The following is a 15,077-nucleotide window of genomic DNA, read 5'->3' on the forward strand; positions in this document are numbered from 1 at the left end:
GAAAATGAGGGAGAATTGCTCTGGTTTAGTAATAACATTAAAGGAAGAGTTCTCAAGTCAGTCACTTTAGAATTAATTAAAATACAGGGGAAACTACTGGAGAATGATTTATATTCAAAGGGGATTATGGCTAACGCTAAAATGTTTACAAAATCAATGGGAACCTAGCACAAAACAGATACAGCTCAGGGGAATTCGTATTGATTAGATTGGTGTGTAGTCCAAGATACAGTCCTCTTTTCCATGTTTCTCATTAGTTCATTTCAAGATGTAGGTGAATTGCAAAACAGATGTAACTGAGCTCCAGTTATTTGTATTGTGTTAACTAAGAAAAAAAGAATTTAACTCACCTGAAACAAATTCATTTGTTTCCAAATGTTTAATGAGAGAGGATGGTTCAGACTGCCTCCACATTCATCATCTGTTGCACATTAATGAATATCCTATAATGCCAATACTAATGAAGAAACAACTGACAGAATCTGTTAGACCGAGTTGCCATTTTCCCCATGTACCCACAACACAAAACCAAATACTCCTGGCAACCAAAGCAGTGTATGGCAAAATCTGTACATCTTTATAGCATCAAATGTTTTGTAGCCTTTTGTGCAGGATAACAATGACAGGAAAAACAGCAAAGTGCTAATTACAAGAAGGTATGTTAGTGCACTGCAGCTGTTGTGTTGTCAAGCATCAGCTGCCCTACCAGCCACAAAGGCGTGTCATGTTTTAGCCAAATTTGATATTACTGTTTTTACAGAAAAATCATTAGATGAAAACCACACATAGTGGCAGCGCCAGACTCTGAATTGATTCTCGTAGAACAGAAAGACTGGATATTTTGCCTTACATTCTTTCACAAACTGAATGCACTTCAGATTGCTGCTGACCTTTTCACAGTTGCACTGATTCAGCTAGCAAGACTGAGAGCCAAAAAGCAAATCAAGTTACCTAAGGGATAACAGGTTAAAGCAAGCTCCAGAACAAAGTAGAAGGTCTGACCCTCAAAGGTTAATGTCACTTGTGCCCAAGTAAATGGAGGAAACTTTTCATTACCAACATAGTGTTTCTTAAACAGAATCACAGAATGGTTTGTGTCGGAAGGAACCTTAAAGATCATCTAGTTCCAACCCCTGCCCCAGGCAGGGATACCTTCCACCAGCCCAGGGTGCTCCAAGCCCCATCCAACCTGGCCTTGAACCCTTCCAGGGAGGGGGCAGCCACAGCTGCTCTGGGCACCCTGTGCCAGTGCCTCACCCCCCGCACAGCGAAGACTTTATTCCTTGTATTTAATCTAAATGTACCCTCTTTCAGTTTAGAACTGTGACCCCTCGCCCTATCCCCACACCCCCTGATCCAGAGTCCCTCCCCACCTCTCCTGTTCCCCCTTTAAGCCCTGGGAGGCCGCTCTAAGGTCTCCCCGGAGCCTTCTCTTCTCCAGGCTGAACCCCCCCAACTCTCTCAGCCCGGCCCCCCAGGGATGCTGCTCCAGCTCCCTGAGCATCTTCGTGGCCTCCTCTGGCCCCGCTCAAGCAGGTCCGTGTCCTTCTGCTGTTGGGGGCCCCCGAGCTGGCCCCAGCACTGCAGGGGGGGTCTCACGAGAGCACAGTAGAGGGGGAGAATCCCCTCCCCGGACCTGCTGGCCACACTGCTCTGGATGCAGCCCAGGACACAGTTGGCTTTCTGGGCTGTGAGCGCACATTGCTGGCTCATGGTCAGTTTTATATCCACCAACACCCCCAAGCCCTTATCTGCAGGGCTGCTCTCAATCCACTCATCACCCAGCCTGGATTTGTGCTTGGGATTGTATTGACCCATGTGCAGGACCTTGCACATGGTCTTGTTGAACTTCAGGAGGTTTGCATGGGCCCACTCATTTATAATGTCTATAAAATAGACATAATTACAGTGAAACAAAGTGCTTAACTGAAACATAATTCACATGCATGAACCTGCCATCTTTAAGACAAATTTCTTAAGAGTCTGAATAGGCCTAATTGTTGGTTACACAGATTCTAGCAATGATCTTGACTTTCTCATACGCTTGCCCAGTTTTCTATTTTGTTAGTTAAGTTATGATACAAGTCTATATAAGTATAGCAAAATTCTTTTTGCCTAAGAAACTCACAGTGGAAAACAATGCCCATATTCTAGTGGTAAGGAAGAGCTTCATGGAGAGAAAATAATTAAGATCGTTCCTACTCATGGAACCAGGAACGGATCAGCAACAAAGTTGGTGAGTTCTACTGCATTATGGATGGGGGACTGAAAACCAAGGAAATGAAGACCTAAGTGACCTGCTCCTGTGGAAACAGAAAAAATGGGAATGGCAACAGCTTCCTCTTGAACATTCACCATGATGACAGGCCTTACTTTATAATCTCGACACTGGGCAGCAGAAGAAGGAGCACCACTAAGCCCTGCATCTTGGGCTCCAACACATGGAAAGCAAAGAGTAAGAACATGGTCAAACTGCCATGATGGAGGTCTGCTGCCCCCAGCCTGCATTGCCTATACCTAGAGCCAGATCTGAGGCAACCGGCAATTTTTCAGTGCAAACTCTCCATCTTCTCTCTTTCTGCAAAACACAGCATGTCTGAGCTAATACTAACTCACATTCATGTCTGAAAATGCTACTGTGTATTCATATAATTATCTCAGCACTAATAGCTACCAGTATGTAGACGCATTCTCTGGTGAAAGCTTGAAGGGAAAACATGAGTCATAAGAATTAGGGAAACAAAATAATGAAAATGAAGATGAGATGTAAACAATCCTAAGGAAGATGAAAGAAAAAAAGGAGTTTTTGCATTGCCAATTTCACCCTAATAATTTTCAAGCACTTTCTTAAGCCTGTAAGTAGACAGAAAAATATTTTCTACTATTGAAACACAGTGATCCCTACAGAGAAAACTGGTATGAGGCATAGATGGTTTCAGCAGGAAGTTCAGGCCAAAATATCAACACAGCAACAACTTCAATGGAACCAATAAAAAAAATATTAATAAAATGCTATTAATCAGAAACTATCAATAGCAAGAAGGAAAACTGAGATATCTAATCCAGAAATGAACGGAGGAAATTAAAAGAAAGTGATAAGAACAGACAGTGAAAACATTTCTAGAACACCCAAAGGGTATTTTGAAATTTACCCTTTAGATATGAAGAACAGATACATTAACTGGAAAAATGGTAAGGTATCTTTTTGGAAAAAATTGTCAGTGCTAAAGATATTGTAAGAGTCAGCAAATCAATAGAAAATTAATATCAATATAAGAGTTATATTTGTAGATGCTGTACATACCTTTGTACTAATGTCAATTACTTGAATCAAAGTCTCTAACTTTCTTTAATTCTTTTCCCTAGCATTCAAATTAATTCAGATGCAAAGAAGTAGATTGTTAAATAGAGGTAGATGTCTTAGAAAAATGTACTTTTTGAAAGATTTTTCAGAGTCAGCTACCTACCTCAATGAAATTGATTTGTCTGTCAAAAATCTTACAGGCTAAGAGGAATTATCTTTAGCAAAATTAAATATGCACATGAATATTTTATATAATTCATTTCCTCAGCTTTCAATAGCATTCAGTAAATAAGAATAAAAAATAATAAAGAAAAAGAAAATTATTTCTTAGTATATAAGCAGTTTGCTTATTTTTCTACACTTACTTCAGTCAATTTTGTGGTATTATTGTGTTTTATCAATTTCCTTATCAATTACCTTCATCCAGTAAATCTCACAATACCCCAGCATGACAACAAAGGAGTTTGTTAACACTGTCATCCCAGTTTCCAGACAGCAAACTAGAACAGAGAAACATGCACACGTATATACCAGGAAACGGATAGACCTTGAAGCCCCAGGTAAAGCTTCCTTTTCTTACTAGGACACTGCAACAGGAAAAAGCAGTCTTATTTTCAGTTTCAGTTCAAATACAGCTCCTCATGCAGTACAGTAAGAAAATAATATATTGGTTTTTTACTTATTTAAATTTATAAACATGTTTCCATAAATGAATTGTACTGAAAAAACAGGGACTTGATTTATTATTTGAAAATAAAACTTAATACAACTATATAAAGCAAATATATATCAGTTTCAGTTGTGAGCAGAAACAGATATATTAAAATTGCTATACGCCAGTGTAACCCTAATACCACTGGATAATGTCAAAAGCTCAATGTCTCTTAATACATTCAGAATAGATTGCATTTAATGCAGACGCACCCTGTACAATCAGTGTACAACTCAATTCTAAATTAATCTGAACAAAAGCCCGAAGGAGAAATGACAGGAAATATGCATGCTGAAATCCTAAAAAGAAAGTAGAGGGATAACCATATAGCAAAGCCCTGGGTTAGTAATAATGCCCTTTCCAATTATTTCTTAACTTTTGTGCTTTGTTTTTTATATGAACATTAGCTTTGAATACCCAGAACCATGTCAGTAAGACGCTTACTAAATTTTGCAGGAAAATAGGTGTCAGTATAAACTGACATTTGTCATGGATTTAAAGAGTCTTGTACTTTTAGCACCAATTTTGTTTTTTCATCTACTAGAAACAAAATATATTCACGTATGGACAAAGTCAACAGATAATATTTACTGGAAGAGCCACCAGTTACATTATTACCAAAAACAAAGCACATTTTCTATTCAAAATAATAAAAAATTAATCTGTTATGAGAGACCAGATGACTTTTCCATTTAGGTTTGGGTTGGTTTTTTTTTTTTGACTGAAGGATAAAAACTTAATTTGATTAAGTCATTGCCAAAAAAAAATAAATTAACAGTTCTGGGGAAAAGGGGGCAGTTGTGTGTCTAGTTGCTCTTTAGTTTTTCATTTGAAACTAACTTCAGGTAGAGCAAAGCCTTTAATTTTAATCATACAACTGCTCAACACAAAACATCTCCTAGATGTCCTTCTCTGGATGCAGCAAAGCTGCTGTATTTGTGACCTGGGTACCATAAGTTTCCTGGCTCCCCAGAGCCCTAGCCTTTCACTTACATTGTCTTTGCAGTAACACTCATCTCTGTTATCTCCTCCCAAGATGGGGTGCTGTGGCTTCGCAGCCAAAGTGCCACTGTGTGCCACTGGATCGCTACCCGCTTTGGGCTCAGCATCTGTTCAAGAAACACCAGAGCCTCTGACCCATTTGTACAGAAGCAGCTGAAACTGCTTAAAAGGGTTAAAAGTAATAATAGAAATTTTTTTATTTTTTTGACACACCATAGCAATGAGAACAGTTCCTGAGGTGTTTAATGCTATTTTTCCCCAAGATCCGTAACATCTACATACAAACCTGAACAAAACTATTTTCTATGCTTACTTCACTGCGTGCATTACCTCAGAACTCAACACTCTCTAGGCTGAGATCAGAGTCCGAAAAATGCTTCACACAGGTCCTCTACTGAATCAATTTTTTTCCTATGTTCCCAAAATTGATTGGGGGGGGGCGGGGGGAAGGTGCAGAGGTGTTCATTTCAGTTTGAAATAGATCTTACTGTAGGACAAATGCACACCCTTCTCTCTTCTGACCTGCCCTTGACAACCTTATAGTTACTTTTAGACAACCTCAAAATTGGATCTGTTGATCTACTAGCATATTGCCAGCACACACTTGGAAGCAGATGAATGACATCATTTACCACGTGCACTTTTACACAGTCACAGTCAAGCCCAAGTCAACAGGTTATCTAAAAATTGGCTGTGAGAACTTCCATTTGGACAAGGGACTCCATGCACCGAAAGCCATTCTTTAAGAGCAATGGAGAGACAGCTTGAGCATCAAAACTGCACATCAAGTTTCTTTCAAGTAGCTGAAAAAATGTTTATAAGTACCAGCATTCAGAAGATTTTATCTTGTTCTCATTTCAAGACTTTCAACTATGCAAAATAGTTGTCCTCTGCATTCCCAAGCACTGCAAAAGGTAACCATAGAGAGTCAACAGCATCTAATGTCGTTCCAGTGCTCTCGATACAAAACACGGTAAAGGATAAGAAATAATAGAATCATAAAAAAACTTAGGTTGCCAGTTACCTCTGGAGGTTTTCTATTTCGACCCCCTTTTGAACTTCATAGTGTCTTGAGAAAGTTGCTATTCTGTCAGATTCTGGGTAACTAAAGGCTTTTGTGCTGCAATAGGAAAACATCATTTTGCATATACACATACACACGTGTCTTTTTTTGCACAACTATACTTATGCTCTAGATTTTAAAAAAGGCAAAACCTCAACCTCTAAGTTTTAAGAGCTAAGTGTACAATTTCTAGCAACTTGTATAAGTGCTGGCAAGTGGCTTCCATTCAAGTCTAAGCAAATCTTCCTCACTATACAGAAATATTTCCCAGCATTTTACAGTCTGAGTCAGCCACAAACAAACTCCTGATCATCGCTACAAGAACAACTCAAGATGTGTTTCTTTGCTGGCAACTGCTTGAAGCAAACACTTACCTGGCCTAAACTGCCACAACTCCATTAAAAACTCATCTGAATTTTTCTCATCTTCATTGATGTCAGCAGAAATGTGACAGGAGCTATACATGTCATAACTTGAAGGAAGAACTTTGGCGATATCAGGATCAATACAAGACCTTAATGGGTAAAGAGCAGCAAAAGCTCTCTCTGCTCACCAGGGGTAGTACATACATATCATGTCAGCATTTATTGCATGGATTTATCCCTCTTTCAGTGCTGGAACATGCAATGGGGACAATCTGCTATAAGGGTCACTACAGTGTAAAGATAATAGTATCAGTGCTAAGATGCTGACCTAGCCAGAACATACAATAGTGGGTTTTTTCTCCTACTGGTCAGCTTTTAAGTCTGACTCTGCTACAATTAGTAACCTACAACATGTCACAGGACTTTTTGTTAAGCCATCTAAAAATGAGATAAAGTTCTATTTCTAAAATGCAGTTAGAAGTTTGTGAAATTGTAGTTTAGGAAGCTGGCCTACAGAGAGGCAGTCTGTTCCATCTCTGCTCCTACCCACTTCCCCTCCACAAATTCAAAAATACACGCCTGTTCCCAAATCTGGAATGGGGGCACACGAAGAGATCTTGGGGGCTGAATGCAAATATAGATTGGAGAGATAGTGAAGTGCTTAAAAACAGATGGTGAACTAGACCAGTACTGTTTCATTCTGTGTTAGAAACGATCAGTCGATTCTTGGCAAACGATGAAAGGTAAAAAGCAAAGCTTTATATGTCTGATACCAAACTATGCCCAATACAATTCAGAAGAATTCAACCTTAAAATGAAAGAGCATTTGTTGAAGGGGAGACAGCATCCCCAATCCCTCTATGTGAACAAAAATCTCAACAGCCTCAGAGCAGGATTTTTGCTGCAATTCTGAAGGGGTGAAGAGGTTTTTTCTTTAAAAGCAATGATTACAATCTATTCAAATGCAAGTTACTAACATAAGAACTGACAGTTGCAAGGCTGAATTTCTTTGGAGCCATAATTATTTATGACACTTTATTACAACAACCCCAAACATATGGTTACCTTATTAGAAATTAAAATTTATTTTCATATAAATCTCAGCATGACATTACACCAAAAGAACTAAAGTTACTCCAGGGGATGGCAAATAATTCCACTTTCCAGGGTTTGGTAGTTGGAATATGAATCTAAACTAATTCACTTGGAAATATAAAAGAAGTTCTGATAACACAAATAATACATCTAGAGCCATAATAAGGCATAAACATAATTTTCCAACAAGCTCCTCAGTCTTCTTGGTATAGAAATTTTAACATTTTGTTGGAAAACTTTCTGTCCACTAGCAAATATATCACGTCTGCCTTTGAATGTATGCATTTACTTGGCAGGAGGAGAGTCTGTTTCGGTTTTAAATCAGTCTCCTCCACTAGCAGCGCATAGCACAAGGGAACTGCAGTCTCATAAACACACAAATGCAGGAGACTGACTGACAAGTGCCTGCCTTTTGATCATGAATTTGAGTTCATGCAATGGTTAAGATAACAACTTAAAATAAAAAGTCTTTCTCCACAAAAACAGGATGCAGGACAAATGTATTATTTGCATTATAATCACCAAGAGAAGGGACTTCCACTTATAAATAGGATTACATACATCAGTGGAAGTTTAAAACTGAACATTGTGAGCTAACTGAAGTCTTAAAAAGTGGGTTAACTAGTGTCTTTCAAAGAAACTGTGAACTTTTAAAAAAGCACCCTGGCATCAACTCATATGTTTATTAAAAGGCGCATGTTGGGGGGTGTTTGGTTTTTTTGGCATAGGGGGTTGGTTGGGGTTTTTTTGGGGTGGGCAGGGGGGGAAGGGGGAAGGAGGGGTAATTTTCCATGTGAGGATTTGGTTCCAGCTGAAACACTGCCATTGAGATAGCCTTTGCAGCACAAATTATGATTTTGACGGTAACGTTTTTTGATTCTTTTCCTGCCTGCTTGTTGCTAGTGTCAGCATAGAGAAAAAATCAGTGCATTTGCAATGGAGACAGTCATTAGCCATCAACATTTGTCCCATTTTCTTATCTTTTGGTAATTTCACGAACTATCCAGTATGTACAGTTGTGTATATATGTACACCTGTACAGCACAGAACATAAATTTATTATAGTATACAGTGAATTATGACTGCAGGAAATACAGACATCATGTGAGGCAGGTTTTTCAAGAACAGAAGGATCATCATTAAAAGCTGACCCAGAAGTCAAGTCAATGGACACCATCCAAAACCACAGTCATACATCACTGCCACACAGAAGGTTTATATGGTACCACATAATGTTAATGTCACCTCCCAAGCCACAGTGCAGTGGAATTAGAACAGCTGCAATGAAATCACTACAGAGGAAGAGGGAAAAATTCAACTTATATTATACAGCAAGAAAAACATTAGCTGTGGAAACTCAATGGATTGCCAGCAGACTTTCACTCTGAAGGCCATATGCAGGACTGGCTTTATTCTTTTCCTGTTTAAACTGCTCCTGAAACGTTCTGCACACTAAACAACTATTTACATACAGGATGTGATGAGTCAAAGGATTAAACATTAGAGGTAAGCGTTATGAAGCTCTCTCATCTTCAGAACCATAACAGAAGCCACATTGTATGATGAAAGATATCCTTGTTCCTCTGTGTTTTGCAACAGAAGTAAACTTTTATTGTTGTTTTTCATTAAAGTATGCCGATAGCAACGTTTTTGCATTTGGAACTAAATCATTAGCCTTAAAAAGCTAATTTTTCCTGATTCCTGTGACGCTGGGAAAAAACACCTTTTTCCTCTGCATTTTTCAATTACTTTTTTCTGTATTACTTTCAGAAAACAAATATCTTCTGACCAAACCTGCATTAATGTGTCTTTAGAACAAAACTTCTCAACATATTTACACACCTATCTTTCTGTAAAGAATTACCTATCTGCACCTGACATCATCAAGTTCAAAAGAAAAGAAACAGAAAGCAATAAAGATCACTGTATTTGTCTGGAACATACAGATTAGAAGGAAAATAAATGTGATTTTATTTTTAAAATAACTAGCAGGAGAATGCCCAGGTTCCAAGCTCAGGTTGAGAGTTTGATAGACTTATGTACGTAAGTTAAACCAACACTCTTGTGTTGGGAGATAATATTTTACTACAAACCTAAGGTAAGTAAGAATGGGATCTCTTGCTTCACAAGCTCAAATACTGCGACAACAAACTTTCAGAGCTCTAAATCAAAATACATAAAACAGACAAAAAAAAAAAAAGAGGAAGAAAAATATTAGCCTTTGAATTCTATTGTCAAGTAAGTGAGATAAAGCTTTTTCTAGTTTGTCTTCAGAGGTCTCGGCCTGGAAGCAGAGCTCCCAGACTGTACTGGAGATGTCTCTAACCCTAAGGGCACCGCCCACCCGCAGCTCTCCGGGCGCCGTTTGCAGTACCAGGCTGCTGCAGAAGGGCAGCTGGATGCCAAGCAAGGGAGAAGCTACATGAGACCATGGCCGGGCAGTACGGCACGCCAGGTGGACAGGCTGCCCCATCTGTCCGTGCTGCATCCCTGGGGCCATGCTCAGGGGCAAAGGAGCACTCCGTTTTCCCAAGGCTTTCATTCATCTATATGACATCTCCCCAAAATCTGTCAGCCCAGTAAAATCATCATAACTCTTCCATATGCTGTAAAATGAGCAGGTTTTCTGAATTTGGCTAGTATTTCAGAGCTTATGTGACATTTTTTGAAATGAGCAATAATTTGTTAACAACAAATTAAGATAACATGTTTGGAGAACAGAAGGGAAAGAATGACGTAGTCAAGTTCCTTCTGAATAAAATTACAAGTGGTTCTAGAGCATTCTATCATGACCAAAAATGGGAAGAGTTTTCACAAATATTAAGACATTTCATTGATTAATTCTTTATGTTGAGGTGACCATCCCTAAGGTGACCATGATGGTCAGGTCATGTAAGGAAACTAGGTACACTGCCTGAATTAATCTCACTGAGATATATTCTTCACAGATCTTATCATTATTAACTCATGTAACTTTACCAATAAAGGACAAAAAAGAAAAAAAAATATAAAGCCAATACGAAGCATTCTCAACACTGCTTTTGGCCTCAGAACTTTTGGCCTGCTCTTTAAGGACAAAGCAGACTCACCAGAGATATCCTGCCCTAACCACAGCCTAACAGACTGTTTCTGTCAGAGAAGGTGATTTGGTTTTCTATATTCTTGAAAAATAGCTTTACTTTGGTACCTGTTCCTCAGATTCACACAACTTGTTTACAGTCCTTACATCAACAGCTGGGAGACATTGTAAAGAGCACGTGTCATCCTACTTAAGTATATATGGAAAGCACACCCTACAATACAGTCATACAATGAGAATATTAATCTTGTAGGTCCATTTTAGTCAGTGGATGCTCTCTTATACCTGTTATCGCAGGAACATTCTCTGGTGACACTGGTTAAGCACGTGCTGTGTAACATGACAAGACATCTTGTGGTATGCTACTGTATCACTTTTACTAGATGTTTCTTGGGGGCGTAAATAGTTGTGCATGAAGGGCAGAAAGGTAATACTTATTTCTTGTTTCATGCACTCTTGTCAGTGGAGAAGAGGCATGCATTTATCCTAACTGGGATATTCCCCCCACTTCAGATTTACACAGCTCAGAGTGAATCAGAGCTCAACAGCAATTAGGTAATAACTACTTTTGTATCAACACAACAACTTTACAAGTAGAAAAGGGCTGTTAATGTTTCAAGCTAAGAAGGTAATAAAGAATGCAGAACTGAAATGTGGTGGGAAAGAAATATTCTGCTTTTGCTCTTCACTGCGAAATAAATAGCAGAAAATTAGAGAGAGAGATATACAACATATAGCACCAAATTCTCTTCAGAAGACGTGGCTCTTTGCTTGTTAGCCTCTTGAAAGTGGAGATAATCACTCTAGCAACAAGCCTGACTTTCAGCTGATTTGGCTTGATTTTTCTTACTTCACCTCTGAATCTCCATTTGCTGACACTTTCCTGACTCAGTCTACGTTATGCAGACTGTCCTATTAGTATTTGTGAAGTAGTCACAGACTGTAGAGTCTTCTGTCTTTGGAGAAGCACAGAGTATTTCAGGTCTGCTGTCCACATCACACAACGTGCCTGGAAGATTCAGCATGAGACAGACTCAGACGAATTCCCCATTTTGGTCCTGGTTTTACCACTGAACTGCTGCGTCCACTGTAACTAAATCTCATGCATGCAGTCTTCAGCCCTCAACACAGCAGCTCATTCTAAGTCACAGCTGCAAGTGTGCACATGGAGCTACAACTGGAATGCTTTCATCCTGCAGACACTGGACTTGCTGGCTACTTGTGCGGTTCCCAGAATTTATCCAGGCATATGTGACAGAGATAAATGGACACTGGTTCAACACTTGTGCTTAAGTATCCACATCAGTAGTTAAATCCCAGTCAACATGATTAATAGAAATATCTCTGTACGTCTCTCTGCAAATGATGAATGCTCTAATTATGTCTCATGTATGCAAGACAAGTCAAATGTCAGACAAGTAGGCAAATGTCAAAAGAACAACCCAAACTTTTCTGTTTTTAAGTGAAATACGTTGCTTTTACAGAATACAGAGAACCTCCTTCATTCATTACAAGCTTCACTTACTTGTTTGTTTTCAGAAACTGTCTTCCCTAAACACATCTATGTTATTTCAAAAAAGTGAGTGGTTATCCTACATGTATATTTTGACATGAGGAGCTGCTAACTACTTGAAAAATAGTAACTGAGAATTAATAGTAAAAGCCTCTCAGGTTTTTGTTATTTATTTTAAAAATTTGCAGATGCCATTTCTCTGACAGAAGTTAGAATCTTTTTAATTTTTTCCACTGTACTGCAAATGTGAATATGGAATGTTAAAAAAAGATACAAGTACATGTCAAAAAGCAAAGCAGACTCCAACACAATTCTTCAGAAACCTTAGAAGATCAAAACGATGCCACAGGGTCCAGCAGTATAAAACTGCATGAATAAGAGCAAGCAGAAATAACAGTAAAAACATAGGTAAGGTAAAATAATACCATACATTAGAATTCAGATGCACAAGTCCTTCAAATACATTGGAAAAGATGAGAAATCTGGAAATCTCCAAGTTAATGATCTGGAGCAGTCTGAACTAAGGTGCCACTTACCAGCCCATGTCATGGGTATAAAATAGTTTAACCTTGCCTTCTCAATGGAAACAGTAATCTTAGATGTCTTTTTAAGTTTAAAGGCTTAGGAATAATCAAGACAAATTCAGAACTATAGCTGAGAATGACAATTGCCTTGTTCCCCACAGGTGCTTTGTAAGTTTACAATTTGTTGTTCAGGTGTTCAGCATATTTAATTCTTACACAGTACACACAGAAATACAAAACTCCACACAGAAAAAAACCACAAACAAACAAAAAACCCACAAAAAAAACATAACACAACGCTATACTGTACCAACATCCTAACAAATTGTACCTTCAGATACATGTCTTTGACCTAATTTATTTAAATCACAGCTTCACCATGTATTTGAGAATGTTACACAGCCAAGTATGAAATTATTCTATTTAGCAGATTGTCCTGGGTTTGATTAAACACATAGATGAGAGAAATTAGGTTAGAGAGACATAGAAAGAAATTTCGCAGAAAGCTGTTCTGAGGAGTGAAAGGAAGATTTTCACAGGGCTGAAAGAAGTCAGCTAATCGATTTGTCAGTCTGTAATTCCCCTTGCTAAAGGACCTTTCTCTTCTCTACGTTACCTCCTAAGAACTACACTTCATCCAGAAAATTTATAATTTCATAACTTGCACAAAACACGCCTCTCACCTATCCCATGGTCTCAGGCAGCACAAGCAACTGTGCTTGTTCTGCTGCTTCACATTTCACCCACACGCAGAGAAGTCAGGGGATTTGCCATTCTGAAATTTAACGTAACATAGAGAAGATACGTTGCAATTCCTGCTGATTTCCTCAAAAAGCTAGTCCTTTCTCCACCACTACCACTAATGCACTGCCAACATCTCCAAAATTATTTGACTCAAGATATTTAAATTTTTACCATAGAGGAAAAAAGGGACAGTCTGCTACTAGGTAATGAAAAACAGTAAGCACTTATTTTATTTAAAAGTGCAAATAAATCCAAATATTGGATTTTGTATCATAGCTGATAAAGATCCTTGTTACTGTCTCCTGATTTCTCAGTATTCCTTGCAGAACTTATAAAGCAGCTCCTCTCAGGTTTTCGTACAAAAAAGTTTCTCTATATGTAGAGTATCTGCTGCCTACCTTTAAAAAGAAATGTGTTAACTGTTTTCCCAGTCACTGAAAGCACACATATAGGACAATTAAAATGTTTCTTTATAGACAACTGACATAGGATTTATAGTTGCAATTTACTGAACAGCTTTATAAACTGCCATTTAAAGCAGTCCTGTTCACTTACATACACTAAAAAGTCTTTTTATGAAAGTGAGATCATTTAAGCCCAGTCCATGCATGACTTTTTTATTCTTTCATCCTGTCTTCCAATTCTTACAGTATATTTTAACAACTTGTCAAAAATGCCAAGTCCCTTCCATCACCAATACTACTGGAAAAAGAATCTAGGGAAATATTTTCTACGAAGTTGTTCAAAAACTTCCAGTAATGGCCAAAAGATTAAATATTGCAGCCTAACACACAATGGCATTAAAAAAAAAAAAAAAAAAAAAAAAAACGCACAATGCAGAGGCAGGAAAGAATGTGATATGTGTTGATTCATCAGTTTAGGTTTTAATAAGTACATCATAGCTATGAATAACAGCAAGTTCTAGAAAACACTGGAAAACAAAAAGGAGAATAATGCCCCATTGAATTAATTCCTGTGATGGAATAATACATCAACAGAAGTACCTCAGCTACACTCTTCTACAAAATAGGTCTCTTTTGTATCATAGGAAACCCATTTCACTAAAGTACCTGGCCCACAGAAGTACTTCAGGAAGGAGTGCAGATCATCATTTCTATACTCAAGCCTCAGTACACCTTCACACTTACCTTTCTCACAAATGTCAGCAGAATGCGCAGTTACTAAATTAATGCATCTTATAAAAATGTTTTTCTCAAAAAAAAAAACATTTTAAAAGGAAGGTGATATTGTGTGAACAATGGTATTTTAAAAATTTTAACAACAGCCTGACCATGGTGTGCCAAGACACAACTTTTAACAACAGTGAAGTATGCCCATAGATAGGTAATCTGAATGGTCCAGCATCCCTTGCAATCTTCAGTCCATATCTATGAACTCAAAAGGACCTTTGTGATAGTCACCATCATGACACTGAACTTTGCAATGCAATTAATTTGTCAGCCATTTATTTAATGCTATGTTTCCAAGTAGGCTGTTAAGGAGACAGGTCTTTGAATATTTTGTTTACCTTCACAATACGCAGAGTCCCCTTGGACAGAGAGATAACCATTCTTGCATTCACAAGTAGCTTTTGTGTTCCAGTTTTTGCACTCTGAATTTTCACCACATCTGTGTCCCTCTGCACAGAAATTATGGCCTGAAATACAAACAACTTG

At 38.2% G+C, this 15,077-nt stretch overlaps 1 protein-coding gene across 2 annotated transcripts in view; it reads right to left on the reverse strand.

Moving 5' to 3' along the window:
- Positions 1-15,077, reverse strand: part of NELL1 (neural EGFL like 1) — a 296,981-nt gene that overhangs the window by 189,385 nt on the left and 92,519 nt on the right. For both annotated transcript variants that reach the window (XM_042785467.1, XM_042785466.1), the window contains exon 12: positions 14,930-15,058. In XM_042785467.1, the coding sequence (XP_042641401.1) occupies positions 14,930-15,058 (129 nt within the window). The remainder of the gene's footprint in view (positions 1-14,929; positions 15,059-15,077) is intronic.

This window comes from Tyto alba, unplaced genomic scaffold (assembly GCF_018691265.1).
Source record: "Tyto alba isolate M040663 unplaced genomic scaffold, T.alba_DEE_v4.0 Super-Scaffold_8, whole genome shotgun sequence".
Classification (NCBI taxonomy): Eukaryota; Metazoa; Chordata; class Aves; order Strigiformes; family Tytonidae; genus Tyto; species Tyto alba.